This window comes from Punica granatum, chromosome 1 (genome assembly GCF_007655135.1).
Source record: "Punica granatum isolate Tunisia-2019 chromosome 1, ASM765513v2, whole genome shotgun sequence".
In the NCBI taxonomy this organism is placed as follows: Eukaryota; Viridiplantae; Streptophyta; class Magnoliopsida; order Myrtales; family Lythraceae; genus Punica; species Punica granatum.
Genome location: NC_045127.1, coordinates 4,291,045 through 4,309,467, shown reverse-complemented (window position 1 = coordinate 4,309,467; position 18,423 = coordinate 4,291,045). Strand labels below are relative to the sequence as shown.

The following is an 18,423-nucleotide window of genomic DNA, read 5'->3' as shown; positions in this document are numbered from 1 at the left end:
GCCGCAGTCGCAACCAGTACTGCCATGAAAAAACTGCGAAATGGTCCACCTTGGTCGCTGGAGGTCTCCGTAGCGACTGCGTCTGGTTGGAGGCAGCCGGCATCGGACAAGCACTGTTTCGGCCCGGCCCAATAAATAATAAATAATCATATTGATTTCACGGGCCTCAAAGAAAGGGGAGGATAGGATTTCAACTTTGAGAAATCCATCAATTTGGTCTTCAAAAGATTTGATCCTTCAAAGGTTTTTGCTATCAATATGGTTCTCTAAGGATCATTCCGTCGACAAATTAGTCATCCGTCAAAAGATCGTTAGAATCCCCTAACTTCGTCAATAATTTCTAAAAAAATTAAATAAAAAAAATTCTTCGAGATAGACAAGGGGGCAAACCTCGCAGCCCCACTTGCCGGCCACATCCTCCAAGGGAGGTTGCCGGAGACAGCAACCTACCTCGGTGGCCGATGAGAGGGGGCTTGAGGTTTGCCCCTATGAAACATAAATGAAATCCTCGGAGATGACCTCTAAAGAGCATCCATGAAAACCTCGAAGATGAAATTCGACCTAGTTGGACATAAGCCATACTTTCTCTTAAATGCATCCACAAAGTCCATTGCCTCCGATGCGACGGCCAGGATGGAAACTAATCTGACGGAGGAGTCACCTGACCGATCCATTCCGGATCTAGTCCCTATCATCCCGAGGGGATATAACATAACGTTGCCAGTGACCCACATCCCGAGCTTGATCGCACAACACAACCATATCTCTCTCCGTCTACGGACACGAAATTGGAAAGACGATGAACATAGAGCTTCCTTCTTCATTCTCTTCTTCTTTTTCATTTTTTTAGTTTTTAGTTTTTAGAAATTATTGACGGAATTAAGGGATTCTAACTGTCTTTTTAACAGATGATTAATTTTTCCGACGGAATGATCTTTGAATAACTATATTGATAGCAAATGTCTTTGAAGGACTGTATTGATGGTAATATGGTTTTTCCAATACCAAATTGATAGTTTTGTCTTTCAATTTTCAAGTGTTTAACGGTTCCGATTTTCCCGGACCGGTTTCCCGCTTTAACGCAGCGATCCCGGTCCGGTGACGTGTTGGGATGGACGTGATTTGCCGCCTGACCGTAACAGCACCTGTCTTCCGTAGGCCCGGCCGCATCCTATCCCTCCACCTGCTCCTGCGACACCCGCAGACGTGCTACTCCACGCGCCCCTCTCTCCTCTCTCTCTAGAGAAGTCGAGAAAAGGAAGAAATTGAAACCAGAGCAGGACCAGAAGTGAAGAGGAGGAGGAAGAAGAAGAAGCTGAGGAGTTGGTGGAGCTCTGCTGATCCATCCGCCGGTGAGAAATGGCTAACCTGCCGCAGTCCCTCTCCATGAACGCGCCCTTCGGGAGTGCCCCGGGCGCGTCTGCTCCGAACATCGCCGGCGGCGCTGCCGCCGCGCAGCCCAACAAGGAGCGGAAGATGGCCTCCGCCGAGCAGCTGGTGCTCGACCTCAGCAACCCCGAGCTCAGAGAGAACGCCCTACTCGAGCTTTCCAAGGTCAAATCACCGGAAATCTCTCTTCTTCTCCGTCTTCTGTCAGCTATACCGGCGACCCAAAGCCGGTTTCTGTCTCCACTCTCTCGGATTCCCAGTTTTAAATTTTCATTTATTTATTAATTACATTCCCCGCTTAAGAAGGCTTATAAGCTGAGTTGTGGAGCCTACCTATTTGGGTCAATACATGAATACATACATCTACACACACACACACACATATACATATATATCGTGTCGGAGTTAGGTTTTGGGGGAAATTATGTTGTTCCCCGACACAAATCTTCTGCCTTTCGGAACTACTGTGCCGCTGTCGTTTTAATTTTTCTCAAATCATATTCCATCTGATTTCAATTGCATTTTATCTCATCAGTTGGAAGCTGGAAATGGGAAATTGAGCTGGAAATGGGACATTAAATGAGACTGAAGGGGGAAAAGAATTTCAAATTTCCATTTTAAAGATGATTTCTTTTGGGGCCGACATTCAATTTTCTATATGAAGATTCAATTTTGGGGAAAATTAGGCTAGCAAACATGTTTCCACTGCGGTGCTGGACAATTCCCACTACGAAACATTTTTTTTCCCCCCTTTTGTCACCCTTGTCTTGGGTTGTAATGGAGTGAAATTATCTTCTTAAATTGCATAGATGAAAATTCGAGATAAGCTATTGGAAATTGAGTATGAATTATATTCGAACAGTGTAGCTACTCAAATTTGGAGCTCTGCATTGCTAGAACTATGGATTACAAAGATATATCTAAGCGAAGTATTGCTGGATTGAAGCTAATAGGTATTCTACCCTTGTTTTTGGAATTCAGAAGAGAGAACTTTTCCAAGATTTGGCGCCATTATTGTGGAATTCTTTCGGTACTATTGCTGCTCTATTGCAGGTATGACAGTCAGTAACCTCTTTCGCTAACTTGAAAATTGGCATGCTCGATCTCTTATTTTGTTGGCAATATGTGGTCAAACATTTTTGCCACTTCCACTGTCACTTGTGCATTCTGTTTGGTGATACAGAAGTTTGATATTTTTTGGGTGTTTGGTTGAGAGCTCAAACGTAAAATTTTGGGCTCTGAAAATCAGATTAAATGATCTCCAGAAAATTGTCTAGTAGATGCATGCTTATATGTGCTGGGCACCTCAAAACATCTTCATTTGCATGACAGTTTGATAGTATTTTTCTGTATTGACTTTAGTTAGTATTGCCATAATATCGTCAATAGAGATGGCTGGTGTCAAGGAGGATGCCTAATCGGCACTCCTGTGAAGCAAAGTTGAAACATCTCAATCCTTTATGGATCTTTGATGGTATTTTACTGCATTAACTTCAAGATATACGATAAATTCGTGTGTGCATATGTGAAAATAACTTAGCATGCCTTAATTGTTGCTAAGGTGTTCCTTGGTAGCTTTGTTTTCCTTCTCTAAGAACATTCTGTCTGCAGTGTCTTTTTTTTTCTTTTAATTATGCATTTGGCTCTTGTAAGTTGTGCCTTATTTTTCTTTTCCATTCTCCTTTCTTTTCTCAGGAGATAGTTTCCATCTATCCTGTTCTCTCACCACCGAATTTAACTCCTGCTCAGTCAAATCGTGTCTGTAATGCTCTTGCTCTTCTTCAGGTGAGCACTACTTCTATTTTGCCCTAATATTCCATATTTTGTTTCCTTTACCAGTCTCTTCGATTTCACACTAATGGATGTCCTTGATGCAAAGTTTGCTTTGCTGTTGAAAATGGTTCATTTGTTTACTATGCTTGCATCATCATTTCTGCAATGAAGTTACTGTATGAGGTAAACTCTTCCCCCTCCCCCCCGGCGGAGAGAAAGATGGCCTCATTTTATAGCAGATCTATTGGAAGTTGATAAATTTTGGAGGTCAACTAAATGAAGATGTGTTCTGCTATTCATCTTTTCTGTTTGAAAATTTCTTGCCCACCAAGGAGCATAGCTCTTTTCTTTCCGTTTAAGACTTATTAATGCTTCATGCTTCTAATAGTTCTTTTTCACTTTTCAGTGCGTTGCCTCTCACCCAGACACAAGGATGTTGTTCCTTAATGGTAAGATTACGTGGACAATTATCTCTGTGGAACTCTTCTTTCCCAAAAGGGTTGAGCAGAGCTCTTTTTTTTTTTTTTGTGGTTGGTTCACTTTCTCAATGCATGAAGCAGCATTGCTAGTCTAATTTGCAATCATCTCCTTCTGGCTATGCATATTAGGGACAACTTTTATGTGAATATTTTTACCTTCTTATAAAAACTTGAAAAGGTAAATAATGAAAAATAAGGCACCATTCTTTTTCTTTGTTTTTTTTTGGGTGAAAGCACCATTCTATTTTGATTATAGAATTTCAGTGTATGTTGGCATAAATTAGGAAAGTAACGTCTAGTGCGTCAATAGGGGTAGTCATCGAATATGGAATTTAGATTTCGTCTATCCAGAGGAGTATATGAATCAATTTGTTCTCTGGAATTCTTGAGTTTGATCGTCCTATCACCGTCTCTCTCTGCAGCTCATATGCCCTTATATCTTTACCCTTTCCTAAATACATCAAGCAAGTCGAGGCCATTTGAGTACCTGAGGCTTACTAGCTTGGGTGTGATTGGCGCCCTAGTGAAGGTACATTATGATGATTTATGTTGAATTTTGTTATGTGCAAGATCAATGTTTTTGAATTTGTTGTGATGTAATTATTTATTTTAAAAGGAAGTGGTCGTAATTTATCAACATGGAGCTTCTTATTCCAGGTTGATGACACAGAAGTCATTAGCTTTCTCCTCTCAACCGAAATAATCCCACTCTGCCTGCGCACCATGGAGATGGGCAGTGAGCTATCAAAAACAGTTAAGTTTCCTGGTTCATGATTTATATATTTGCACATGTACTTGAAAATTGAAAAATGAAAAGAAAAGATGATGTAAAATGGATTGTGCTTTCCACTATCTATTGCATTACTGCTGTTGTTGATGAAAATTCTTACTTTGACCCGGTCTAAAACGGTATTTTTCAGACCAGGCCAACATTAACCTTTGGGATGCTAGGATTGTTTGTTATTGACTTGGTCTGAAAGCATTCTTTTAGACCTAGTTGAGGTTAGAATTCCCGGTTATAAAACTATTCTTCAACCTGTGCTGATACTTGAGAGTCATAATTCGATTTAACCTGAGGGGGTTCTGCTCTGGCAGGTCGCAACTTTCATAGTCCAGAAGATCTTGCTGGATGACATTGGTCTCGACTACATTTGCACCACAGCAGAGCGGTTTTTTGCAGTAGGCCGAGTCTTGGGGAACATGGTCTTGTCACTAGCCGAACAGCCTTCATCACGGCTTCTGAAGCATATAATCCGATGTTACCTTCGACTCTCAGACAATCCTAGGTTGGTTGGGTTCATGAAAACCATAAGATGATCCTAGCTGTATCCTGGATTATGTGTCTTCCCGATGAGTACTTATTGCTCTTCTTCTTCACAGGGCTCGTGATGCTCTACGAAGTTGCCTCCCAGACATGTTATGGGATGCCACCTTCAGCAGCTGCCTCCGAGTATGCGTTGCTAGCTAAGATACTTATATCGTTGTGATCAACTGATCATATAGTCCTGTCAGTATTAACACATTTAGACAAATAGAAACAACTCGAGGCAAAACTGGATTATAGTATGTATGTATGGAGTTGGGGTGCTTCGGGACTTGGGATTAGAACATGTGCCCTATTAGTATGTCATGGTGAACGTGCTAGGATACATTTAAGGGCCTAATTCTTTTTGCTTCAAGTGCAGTGATATTCTTTTGCCTCTCTCTTCTCAGGAAGACCCAACCACAAGGAAGTGGCTGCAGCAACTGCTTCTCACAGTTGGAGTTAATCGGGTCCCAACACTACAGGGTGGCAGTGGGTTCGAACACATGTTGGTGAACTGACGTAACTTGAGAGATAGGACAGAATTCTGCTCTGACTGTTTTTTCGTGGTCTGGAATTTAGCCGATAACTGCCTGTGGTGGGCTTGAGTGAGTAAGTCTTTTGATGTGCAATATGTACCGCTCTGGTGCTGTTTGAGATGTAATTAGTTTGGTGTTCACAAAGCAAAACTGAGCGGCAGGCTGAAGGATAATGGCCTCGTGTTGTAGACAACTTTTCCTTGAAAAAGCCATGTGTATTTAAGTCCAAAATGTTTTATTTGTAATAAGAAAGAATGTCTTGGAATCTGAGTTCGAGGATTCGCCCCACGTCACTGAGAACAAGTTACGTGAGATCCACGTTCCTGCCCGACTTAATTGGCATCAGCAATGATCAAATCGGAACAGATTGGATTGCATGCAAAAAATTCAACGTTCACGGGACTTTGTTTCCAATAAGTTGCAGTGCTTCAATGAGTGTCTTCCTGAATCTAACCAAGTCGATATTCATGTCCTCCCTGTCGACATATACCTCCCTGAGCATACAAGGAGCCGGGATTGGTAATCACGGGGTCGTCCGGACCGTATTTTTCACAGAGAGAGCTTTCTTTGAGCTCAATCTTGTACTCTAGGTACTTGAGTCCCATTGGAGCTGCAGGTCCTCCATAATAATTGTTTGAAGCCCAGTCCAGTCCCAACGGGACGATCTGCACCACTACTGCACCATTGGGCAGGAAGAGCTCGTGGGTGAGGCCTGCTCCATGAGGCTGCACGAACTCACCGTCCTTGCAACTTCTTCCAGACTACACATCATGTCCGGCCCCGCAATGATAACCCGAAAGCCCAACTCTTCCATCATCTGTACCATACTTTCTTCGTTCAAGATCCTCCAAGTCTCATTGCGGGATATGAGAGACACGGTAGGCTTCTCTGCTATTATGTCCCGGACATTTGTAACTTTTAAAGCATAGGCCTGCCTTAGGATTTGCCGGAATTCGATCATCGAGAGTCCTCCAGTAGCCTTGCTCGAATTCGAGGCCAATTAATCGTGGTACTTGAGTCCTACAACAGCTCCTGGAAAGCAATGCACGCTCCTTTCATCCTTTGATAGATTCAGACCCTCGAAATCAGACAAGCGGGATAAAATTTCGCGTATTTGTCTATAAACCGGGATTTGTAGTCGGTGACTACAAACTAGACTGGCGACCAAAAGTGCCGGCATGTTAAGAACAACGGAACTATCATCCCATTGAATTCATGGAATGTGTTCCCTGTGAACTCTATCATACAGTATGAAAATGAAAGTTGATTTTAGCGATCAAAATAATGTTGGCTCGAAGTTTAATCGACACATGACATCTGAAACACCAACAAAATGTTCACTCTTGATGTGGTTACAGATTGACGAAGGAATTCAGTGTCCTACAAGTTTCAATGCCTTGACAAGGGTCTTCTTGAACCTAAACAGATCAATCTTCACATCCTGCTTATCGAAATCCACAGCCCTGGCAGCCTCGAATCCCTTTGCAAGGACAGATTCGGGTTCGGTAATCACGAGATGATCTGTACTATACATCTGCAAGATCGAACTCTCCTTGGGGCTGATCTTGTATTCTAGGTGCCGGAACCCCATCGTGGTTCCTGGTCCACCAAAGTAAGTTTCCGCGTTCCACTCCATGCCAAGCAGGACAATCCGTACCAATACTGACCCGTCAGGCAGGAACAGCTCGTGGGCGAGGCCAGCCCCTTGGACCCTGACCAAGACGCTGCACGAATTAACAATCTCGACAAAGTGTTCCAAGCTGAGAATTGTTTTGTCATCCGCGACAACCACCTGGAAACCGACCTGTTCCATCAGCTGCACCAGGACGCGCTCATTTAGGATCTTCTGGGTCCCGCGCCAGGAAATGAGCATCAGTTTCGGCTTCTTAATCTCCTTTACGTTTGCCACCTTCAATTCATGTGCCTCCCTCATGAATCAGTTGAATTCCAGCACCAAGTGCCCTTCAGGGACTTCCCTAGGATTCAGGGCGAGGTTGTCATGGTACTTGAGTCCTAGGACGGCTCCCGGATAGCAATGCAGCCTTTCATCTGCTGATAAATCTAGAACCACATAATCTGACAAATGCGCAAGAACTTTATTGTACTTTCGACCAACCAACGCCGGTAATCGGTCGCAATGAACTGAACCTGAGATCTGAAATGCCGACTCGTCAGGAACAGAGGGATCACGATCTCATTAAGCTCATGGAACGTGTTCCCTGAGAAGCCTCCCGAGGAGAAGATCATGGCGGTAACATTGTGCGTAAGATCACAGGGTGGCGGACTGCTTTCTCCGTGGAGAATCTTTATCGGGGTAACCTCTCTCATGGCTGTAGGATCCTCTCTCCTTGCATATGGTTGGGTTTTCCGCATAAATCGAGTTTGATATGATGGAATGTGGACTTTTAACCCATTATAAGAGACTCGCACGGGTTTCCTGGAGAGGCAAATTTCAGTATGAAGGTCGGCGTGGCATGAAAATCCCGTGGTATGAAGCTTAGTCCAGTCCCTTCCTGCACTTTGCATGCATGCTAGAAAATGGAAACGAATTAAAGACCGGAAAAATTTCCAGCATGGAGAAACTTAAAGTCGTATCATATGAACTCGCAAATGGAAAGAGGAAAATGTAGTTGTCAACATCCTTACCTTGTAATAATCTTCCTAGTAGATGATAGTTCACAGTCTGTCTCTCTTCCATTGCTTCATCTCCATCGGCAGAACTTGCGAGAATGTTCTTCCCTTCAATGCATCAATGACAAAGGAAAACACAGATCAACCAACTCAACTCAAAATGAAGAATGTAATCACTAGCAACTGAGTCAAGTTCAAGCGGAGATATATATTCATCGTTTAGATGATCCAAGCAGCGAATCATTCAACACGAGAAACCTGGCGCAAACTAAGGCGAAGACGAGCAAATAAGCAGTCGAACTTGCATGGAGCGCCGACCACCTCAACCTTTTATCCATCCAATACAATGTAGTTCATCCGATAGCAAAAGTGACCCGATTCACTGAGCTCTGGGAATGTTCTTCGATGGAACGAAGATCACAATTACATCAAACATACCGGAACAGTGTTTACTTGGGAATTTGTCAATCTATCTACTCAAGGCACTTAATTATAGAAGTCTTTACTTGGTGCAAACAAGCAAATGATAATGTAGGTGTTCCATGGATGCTGGCTATTTGCAATTTGTCCAGGTCATAGTGTTCATAAATAAAAGGCTTCACATGATCATGGTGGTTATTATTAAAGAGCTTGACTGATAATTGATTCCATTTATTTAAGCAATATAGATTACGGCCATATTCCCTCCCCCCCCCCCCCCCCCCCCCCCCCCCCCAATCTAACGGGGAGGGGTAGACTTTACGCCATGTTCCATAGGGGCTGATTATCGCAAGGCAAATAATGCAATAATTCACCACATGTATTTGGTTCAAACGGAAACGATAAGCTGCCGGCCAACAACTTGGGGCTACTATATCAATAATGGTTGAATCTGATTTGAGTGTTCAATCAATATGGGGACATATATTAACAAATATTCATTATTCTTCTTATGATGAATTTTCATGAGACCAAATAATATGCTCAATCTATCGGTTGAAGTTTGCTTTGATCACCTAATTAATGGCTAAAGAATATGAAATTTAACGAGCGTTCGGTTAGGCCCAGGCCCCGACCAAAATTAAATAAATGGGCCTCTGAGAGTACTGAACATTGCCAAGTTCACAAGATCAAAATGGTAAGAAAAGCTGCCTGCAGATTTTTGAGGATGTAAGGCTTCATTACTATCCCTTAGTTCGACTTCATCCCGATGGAGAGACTTTGTCACTTTCGGTCAAATGAAGAGCCCAATGGGATAAAAATGGAGCTACACTGTATTGTTGTTTCATTCGCTTGGAAATAAACATATATATATATAGGTATATGTAAATCATGACATTGAATTTACAGAAACGTAATCTAAGATCACTTGAGTGACCAAAATAAAGATCAGTAAGGGGCAAATTCATATATTAAATATGATGTGAGACGAGACTACTCGTATCCTTTTATTATTAACTATTATAATTTCTATTGTACGTATGAATTTCATGAGCTTTTTTATAATTGAAAGGGGCAAATCACGTCAACGAACTAGGATAAGGATATGCACGTGAGCAAGCTGTCTCATCTCATCTATGGACCCTGAAGAAGCCTCGAAAGAAAGAAGAACGAGTGTTTCAATTTCGAGTTCAAAAGGAAGAGAAAATGGATATTGCCATTGATATATATAAATAATTGACCGATATTTCATTCTAGTTTTGCGTCGTCTGTGTGTCTATATATATATATATATATATATATATGAACTTATGAAGTCACTTAGCTTTTCCTTCGAAAAGGACAAGACATGAAAAAGAAGAATAATTCATCTTAGGCAAATAATGCCAAAAAAAAGCAGCAAGAACAATAAATATTCTGTGTAAAAGAAGCTGACCCTCAGGTGATGCCAAATTATATTGGTATGGGGCTGCTTTCATACATTCTTTTCATTTTTCATGATCGTAAAGATGAAGAATCTAACCAGCGTGGATTTAATTGAGGTAGATCCGCATCGTTTTCTTTTAAGTAAAATTTTGGATTTATCAATCGAATAAATCTTGAATTCAAATTTTATGAATGGATAAAATCTACGGTTAGAGAATTTTACGTCTTATATATATGGGCTAATTCAGCTCAAACATGGATTAATTGGACTCCATTGAACTTTCAAATATCATGTGATGAAAAAAAAATTCCTCTAGATAGGGATGGACCGATCGGGGAGATGCCGATGGTGTCAGTCGCTCCCCTAAAATTTTAACGTTATATGTTCGCTAAAAAATATTTTGATGTTATATGACAATTATAAATTTTTCTTCCATTTTTAATAAAATTACTTATATTCACCTCTTTAATTCAATCAAGAAAAATTACTTTTCCTTTTGCTCTCTAAGGACTCGGCCCCCACTGGACCGAAATCCTATGTCCATCCCTGCGGCTCTAGAATTTAATTACGTACCATTAGTTTCTTTTTCTATACAATATATAGATATGCTTAAAAGCATGCAAATATATATATGCTTTAAAGTGCAAATTTTAGGCCATGGAATTCCCTTAATTATGACCCCAAAAGAAAGTGCAAATTTCAACTTATTATGTACCAAAATTAGAAGTTTTTCGCTTCTTAGAAATAATTTTTTTCAATCTGCGAATCATCAAAAAAAAAAAAGTTTCGATCTGCAAGTATCCGAAATGTGCCCTAACTGAAGATGGCTTTCTGCAGCATTGTTTGATAAAGGTAAAAATCACAAACATATAGTTCACCGAAGAAAAAAAAAAAGAGCATATATATAACATCAGACCGCATTTAAATGCTTCAGATTTATATATCAGTATACACAGACATATTTTCAAGGCATGCAATGATACATGGTATAGTATGGATGAATGGAATGGCATGCCCTAATCCTATTTCCAAAAGAAATATTCGATCCCCGCAAATCGATGTTCCCGTATATCAATTCTGATAAACCGAGAGGGGATAAGTGATGGAATAAGTAGATCACAGAATATCACAGAAAATAGACGAATTATCCGAATCGCGACGACTGCATACAGCAGATTCACATGCAGGAGTCTGTCAGAAGGCTTTCTGGTAAAGCCCATGAATCTTCTTCCACGACTCTTCCCTCTGCATCTTCAGCTCGCTGTAGAAGTTCCCAATGAAGGTTTCAGCTTTAGTGAACAGCTCTTGGTTACTAATGCCGCCCACCTCGTCCTCCTCCTCCTCCGCTTGATCTCCTCCCCTCTCCTCACGGATAGCTGGATCCGGAGACTGCGTTTCCCCACCAGCGATGAAGAAAATGCTTGGAGTCGAGGGACACTTCTTGACCTTGGCTACTTCTAACCCACCGTTGCCACCACTAATCTTCTCGGACTTGCATTTCTCCACCACCGGCTTGTTGGCCTTCTTCTCGTGAGTCGTACTGTTAACGGTAACGTCACGACCTTCAATGTCGGTATAAGTCGGTGCCAGGATCGGGGTACGAGCGCGCAGTTTCTTGTCGTCGGAACTAGGGCTAGTGCTAGGGTTAGGGTTGGTGAGAAGGGAGGAGAGGAGGCCGGATTCGGCGCTGAGGGCGATGATGAGGAGGTTGAAGATGAAGTAGAGGTAGGTGGGCCTTAGGGATGAGGATAAGAGAGGGGTTACAATGAGGAGCAAGGCTAGGAAGCACAATAGGATTATTTGAGATCTCTTGAACTTGTACATGAGTGATCGATATATGATATGCTAATTCAAAGCTTGAAATGTAATTATAAGAAGAATAATAATAATAATAATAATAATAATTAGACAAGTGTGATAGATAGAATGGATGTGCAATGAGAGAGGGAGGAGGAGTTGGGAGAGAGGAAGTGACAACCGATGAAGATGCCTGCACATTTATATAAGCCAGGCACAGAGAGAGACAGAGATCGTCATCAAGTGCCAAATTTTTGGCAGAAAAGTCTAAATCTAAAGAAAGATGACATCATTCATGAAATGTCATGCAGTTGGTAAAATATTTTGTATTGTCAATGAAAAACTTATATTTTTAGAGGTCGAAGTTTATTGAAAGTATGTCATGAACAAGATCAAGCTAATATATCAGTAGGATTAATTAGCTAGTCTCCATCAACAAATTGGGGATATTCATATCTCATTGAAAAAAAAGAAAAACAGAAGAGAATGTGTTCAAAGTCAAGACAACCCTAAAAAGAAATTAGTTTCAATTAATTTGCTGAGCACTTTCGATCATCTTGTTCAACTATAGGAAGCCCTAGTTGAATGATAATAATATAAAAAAAAATGTAACTAAACGACAGACACTACATGAATCGTTTGTTATAACAATGAAGTTGAAAGTTGAAACACAAAACTATATTTTCTACCAAAAAGAGAAATTTGTAACCTTTTTTTTTTGTTTTGTATAGTCCGAATCATGCATGCATGGGATTACTTAATTAATAAATTAATAGTAATCACATGATCGAGGGGAGTTATATCTTTATCTATATATATGATAAGAAAGTGTTAATATAAACAAATCTTGGGAAAATGATAAAGACCAGAGAACATGCAAGGGGAGAGGAAATTTGCAATTTAATTGGTGTAGTCCCGATAAGGTCGGCAAAAGCAATATATTCCCCAGCTGTCTCTTTTATGCCTTTTTCTTCATGCATGGCTGAATGAATAAATGAAGGAGAGAAAGGGAGATTACATATAGCCTCCAAATTTGGCATCTTATCCAATTAGTGTAATTGTTCAATATTCTCGACATGTGTATATAGTTGATAACTGGTCGATTCATAGATTCCACTCGTCGTACGAGAAAGACATGCGATAAGGTTGCCCTTTCTGCACAAAATTTGAAATGAATAATAAAAATTAGTGGGATGAAATATTCAGGTAACGTGATATATCCGAGGTGTATATGTATATGTTCTAGGAGTGTACACGGATACCAGCTATACCCAGACCCGGTCAAAACCTACTCGTTATAATAGGGTCCGGGTATTAAAATACGGAACTGATGAAAACCGATTCTGATTTCAGTTCTTGCATATAGGTTGCCCAAAATCGAACCAAAACCGATACTCAGATCTGTATAATAATTTCTCTCATTATATATATATAGTTATATTCAAATATTCCTATATTTAAAAAGTATAGTCACTAATTAAAAAAAAAATTATGTCGACATTCTGTCTTGCGTGATTATTAATTATAGATGAGATATTTTCGATTTTATTTGGGGACACAAAAAAAAATTATAGGTTCGAATAAGGTATTCGAAACATGTGGTATAATACAAGTTTCAGGTAGGTTCTGATTCCATGACTCAATAGGGTAGGATCTGATTTCAAAGTCTTAAAACTTAACCCTTACATGTTAGGATCCGGGTATCGTGAAAAGAACATGGTATTCGAACCTGCACACCTCTAATATGTTCGTTGGTTTATAATTTGAATGTGGGCCCAAGTTGGGGTGGCTCCCGCTAGAAGGGCCTATTTTGAAAATGGACCAGCAAAGAATCTCTACTCTCACGCAAGCACTTCACCCACTTACTCTTGCGAGGATGTGGCAACCATAGGACCACTTGCAAATTAGAAGGAAAGTTCTATGGTTTCCTTGAACATTCCTACATTATCCAAAATGATAAAGATTGGGATGCCTTGCTTCACCAAAATCAATTCAAAATGATAACAAGAATCACCGTTGCTCTTCGAAATTTCAGTTTCAATCAGCTCTTGAGGATGGGAGATCATTAAAACCAGACTTGATGAGTTTTTCACCTCTAAGCATGAGGACGAGAGAATTGAAAGTGCGTCACTTCATTTAGTTGCCCCCATTTCTAATGACCATGCCCGTACACGAATCTTTATCTTTCTTTAAAATGTACCGACGATAGATAAATTAAATAAATGAAAAACCAAGCCAGCCAGTACGAAAGTTACATGCGTATATATTTGAAAATGGCAAATGCATGTTTGGTGATATGATTCAAATTCCTCAATGTCATGGCCTCATGGTCTCATTTATTTACTTAACACGCTCCATCATGCACGTAAACTCAAAAGTTCAACCAAGTGATGCAACCCACCACTCAAAATTGTTTCACGTACAGATTTGGCTCGGTTATTAATAGATCGAATAGATATGCCAATTCTTGAAATTTCTCTTGTGATTCAAAGACAGTACTAAATGAGGAAACTCGTGACCCAAATAATTCTTCTCAGTCCCTCAAAAAGTGATCATCAATGTGTGTCCATGCAGTGAACTTGCTTCTTCTGCCTTGTTACGTTTCGTGAGCTTAAATGATTTATGCAAATCTTGCAAAATCATAGAGATAGATCATCTTCCCTTTTTCCATTGTCAAATTAATCCATCGCTTTTTCTTGATCCCTTCGTTCGTCGGCCAAAGAAAGCAATGGAGATTTCTTCACTTTTTGGGCAATTGGAATCTGGAAGATTTGGATGCTATCGTGTGGAAAATAATACAGCAAAAGTACTGAGAAACTCGATCGGGACCAACACCATATATAATAGCTCATCCATAATGGAGGCTAAGATATCGAGTAAGTCGACCATTTCCTAATGCCCATATATCTTTGCTGAAGCATACATAATAATGATGCCCAATTCGGCTTCTCGAAGCAAGTGATGAGATAATTCCATTATTTCACCTCTTTTTTTTTCCCTTATATTAGATCTATGACTTTCCTTATAACGGGAAAGATTCTATCCATGCAGATAAGCTAGTCATACATACAACTGGATCAACTCTCCTGCCCCAATTTGAACACCGAATTCCCTCTAAGGCCAACAAATTTCCCTTCTACACGTTCCCTTCTTCCATTTCGGTCCATCCACCACCCGGCCCCGTCGCCTTTCTAGACACACCCCTCTACCTGGAGGGCCAGGAATCGCATATATTACATTGATTTCGATCACACTTATCTTCGGAAGAGGACCGATGGCGAGGTTGGCCCGCACACTTGTTAATGGCAGCTCATTGGATTAGCTAGGAATCTAAGATGCCTAATATATGCTTGAGACATTTACTATAACCTTTAGGAAGAATGTGAGAAATATATGATAGTGAAACAAGAGAGATGCACTCCAACATATATATATATATATATATATATATCATGAGGACATCTGTGACCCAAATTTTTACAAATTACCTGGCACACGTCTTCGTACAAATCAAACTAGACAATTACAGTGAATGAAAACCCGATTCCCTTTCCCCTCTACACAGAATGGCCTTCGTGGAATCGGAGTTCTCCTACAATGCTTTGCACCTATCAAAAAGCTGAAGAACCTACTCATACTTTTTCACCATTATAAGATCATACCATCCTTTTAATTTGAACTTAGCTAGTCATAAGATATGCAACAACACATCCCAATACGGCACCCGCCACAACCTGCACTTGGCCCAAAGAAAGAAGGTATGGTTTTGTCACTTTCTGGAACCAAAATATTGCAATTTTGAGTAATAGACGCGATCTGTACGGTATTGCAATTTTTAGGAGGAAACATTTGCATCATCAAATAATCAATTGGCAATAGGAGATCCTCTCAACCGAGCAGGAGATATACAACAGACCTGAACAGGAGTGTGGCCCAGTGAATCTCGTAGAGGCTTTATGCTGGAGACAGGATGCTCAGGAGGAAGCTCACAGACAATTTGATTTAGTAACTGCAAAATAGATGAAGATAAACGGACTAAAAATGGCATGAAACATGGCTCTATAAGAAAACATCATGTTAGAATCAGTAGTGAAGATATTACTTCAGCTTGGCGACCGGCATGCAACCTTACACCAGTAGCATCATACATAACCTGCAAAAGAGAAATGCTATAAATTCACAAAAACAGTGCTGCAATACTCGTGGATATGAGCAAAAAAATTGTATCAGCTAATGTTAGATGATCAACAAGATAAAGGAAGAGTCGTATATGTAATGTTTTCACTGGCTAGAGTCAACAACTACATACTCGTTGCTATCATTTAGACTTCGTCATCCTGCGCTCATTGATTTCTAACAACATCAAATTCTTTTTCAGCTATTATTGTAAGTATGATAACCTAAATGATTGACTCTTCCATTCCATATTAGTCTCTCAGTTCCTTTTCAGTGAACTCAAATAAGATTACTGTATTTCTGACTTGTACATTACAAGTTCAAGATATTAAAAATAATCTTTTCAAAACTTATATGCCTAGCTTCAGATAAGTTATTGCATTTCAAAACTGCTATATTGATTCACAAAGAGATAATAGAGGTAACTTAACTAATTGTGCTATAAAGAGTTTACATGGCAAGTGCTATACAGCCACCAAGATCACTGATAGAAAGAACTTATAAATGCTTAAACCCAGATAACCGACATTGAGAAGGTATGATTCAGGATCCAATAGCATCAACAGTTCCCAGAAAGGACCCCGACAAGATCCATGCCTTAATAACTTGCAAAACCGCATCATTATGCTTCATATATCATGTTTGTGTGTGGACAAAGAGAAACCATGATGTATAGCTAATCAAGATATTCAAGCCGCAATAAAACATGACCAGTTCTGTTCAACCTTCAACCACAGCCCAGATGATTTGACAATCCCAGGAAAAGAATATCTGCACACGGCTTCAGATAGTTCCATATGTTGTAGGAATGCGACAATCACATGAACGATAGTCTTTCACCAATACTTATCTACTCTGCATGCATCCTATGACTTCAAAAGTTTGAAACTGAAGCTATATAGTGACAGCAGAAAGCATGCAATGCGAGAATATGAAGAAGACCTGGTTGGCAAGTACATACAACACATGCCAAGACCAGAGCAATGGCAAAGGATGATGATCCAGCTCCTTCCTGTATACCAATAGAAACTGCCAGCGCCATCACAGTTGCTGAATGTGATGATGGCATTCCACCAGAACCAAGCATTTTCCTCGAATCCCATCTCCTGTCCTTGTACCTGCACACCTAACAAATCGTTTTGTGATTAAAGGATCCATTTCTATGCCAAAATCATCAAAAAAAAAAAACATTTCCATCAAAAGTAAACCCTGATAGATCTTAGCCTCAAAGTTTTATCAACAATATCCCCCCGATAGCTCTTTATTAACCTCCCTGAAAAGACCCTTTCTCCGGCTTGGATGATCTGAGTGCAGTGGCAGGGGAGCCATAAAGCAGCAATTTTGATATAGAATCTATGCAGCATTGTAGTAACATAACCCCAATTCGCACCACTAATCATCAATAAGTACGGTATTTCCCCTTAACTGAAGGTGCTATAAACTTCCGGTGTAGCTCAGTGATCAGGAAAAACTATGACAAGCCAATGCAGGTAAAAGAACTGAACTTTAACCTTGTAGTTAAGAATCAAGCTCCCCATTAGGAATTCCACCAAAAATATGCTGAGTTTAGTTCATTTCTCGCACTGTTACGACCTAAAGATCGCAGAGAAAATGCGGAATCGAGATGTGCTGCGACTAAATTGACTCGATCTCGACGACAGCTCGAGGTGAAGTCAAAGTAGTAGATATAAGCTTATACAAATACGAGGCAGAGTAGGGAAATTTGACATGATCATACCAGGAGGTGAAGAGTTTGAGGAACTGAGCGAGAGCGAGGGAGAGGAGGGCGGAGAGGAGAGGGATGTTGGAGGGGACAATGGAGGGTTCCGAGGCCGCCGATCGGAGGGTCGCGGATGCATCGGAGGCCGTGATCACCTCGTCCATCCGAGACGGCGACAGACTGCAGAGATGATAGGCGGGGAAGGGCGACGAGAAGAAGATGAGAGCGACCCTGCGCCGCCGTCAGTTCCTTCCTTGCAGCTTTGGCGTCGGAACACTTCCCGTGATACGGTCTGGGAGCACGAGCAAAATTACTCTTTGATTCCTCAAATTTAACATATTTACCATTTTAGAATCAAACTTTGTAAAATTATCAATATGCACCTTGTAGTCTCAACTTTTTCTGTTTTGACCCGACCTGGGGCAGGATGGGCTTTTGTTGGGCGCAGAGGCCCATTGAAGCATCGAGGACAGTTCCGATAAGATGTCCCGTCATTGTGGATAACATGCTCCCAAGTCCCACCCAGCATTCGATAGCAACGCGATCGGCGGAGGAGGACTCGTACGCGTACTATAGATAGCCATCTCTCTCAGGGTCATGTACGAGTCTTCTCCATTTCCGTGTCGATCAAGCATGTTCTCAAGATAAGCAATGCTTATGGACCGCGGTCCTCTTTGTTCATATTATGTTTTGTAGTCTGTACATCACGGTCAGAATAATTATCCCCGTGTATGAACGGTCACATTTGAGAGGCCAAACTCATGGATGAG

At 40.7% G+C, this 18,423-nt stretch overlaps 3 protein-coding genes across 4 annotated transcripts; 1 reads left to right on the top strand and 2 right to left on the bottom strand.

Moving 5' to 3' along the window:
• The first annotated feature begins 1,205 nt into the window (after nucleotides 1-1,205).
• LOC116192846 (CCR4-NOT transcription complex subunit 9-like) lies at nucleotides 1,206-5,753 on the top strand. Its single transcript, XM_031521522.1, has 9 exons — nucleotides 1,206-1,554; nucleotides 2,371-2,442; nucleotides 3,085-3,174; nucleotides 3,569-3,611; nucleotides 4,064-4,170; nucleotides 4,299-4,394; nucleotides 4,737-4,927; nucleotides 5,022-5,091; nucleotides 5,355-5,753. The coding sequence occupies exons 1-9, from the start codon at nucleotides 1,360-1,362 to the stop codon at nucleotides 5,463-5,465; spliced, it is 975 nt and encodes a 324-aa protein (XP_031377382.1). The 5' UTR covers nucleotides 1,206-1,359; the 3' UTR covers nucleotides 5,466-5,753.
• An 863-nt stretch (nucleotides 5,754-6,616) lies between these two features.
• Nucleotides 6,617-8,576, bottom strand: LOC116192354 (alpha-1,3-arabinosyltransferase XAT2-like). The gene is made up of 2 exons (XM_031520891.1): nucleotides 8,130-8,576; nucleotides 6,617-8,014 (listed from the first exon to the last, which is right to left on the bottom strand). Exon 2 carries the CDS (start codon nucleotides 7,414-7,416, stop codon nucleotides 6,856-6,858), a length of 561 nt encoding a protein of 186 aa, XP_031376751.1. The 5' UTR covers nucleotides 7,417-8,014; nucleotides 8,130-8,576; the 3' UTR covers nucleotides 6,617-6,855.
• A 6,578-nt stretch (nucleotides 8,577-15,154) lies between these two features.
• Nucleotides 15,155-18,197, bottom strand: LOC116192957 (uncharacterized membrane protein YuiD-like). Of its 2 annotated transcripts, XM_031521671.1 has the most exons (6): nucleotides 18,037-18,197; nucleotides 17,672-17,945; nucleotides 16,895-17,059; nucleotides 15,860-15,910; nucleotides 15,674-15,766; nucleotides 15,155-15,491 (listed from the first exon to the last, which is right to left on the bottom strand). In XM_031521671.1, exons 1-6 carry the CDS (start codon nucleotides 18,180-18,182, stop codon nucleotides 15,438-15,440), a joined length of 783 nt encoding a protein of 260 aa, XP_031377531.1. In that variant the 5' UTR covers nucleotides 18,183-18,197; the 3' UTR covers nucleotides 15,155-15,437. The 2 variants fall into 2 exon arrangements, with proteins under 2 accessions (XP_031377531.1, XP_031377532.1); XM_031521672.1 differs by lacking the exon at nucleotides 18,037-18,197 and having other exon boundaries at nucleotides 16,895-17,051; nucleotides 17,672-17,944.
• Between the last annotated feature and the right edge of the window lie 226 nt (nucleotides 18,198-18,423).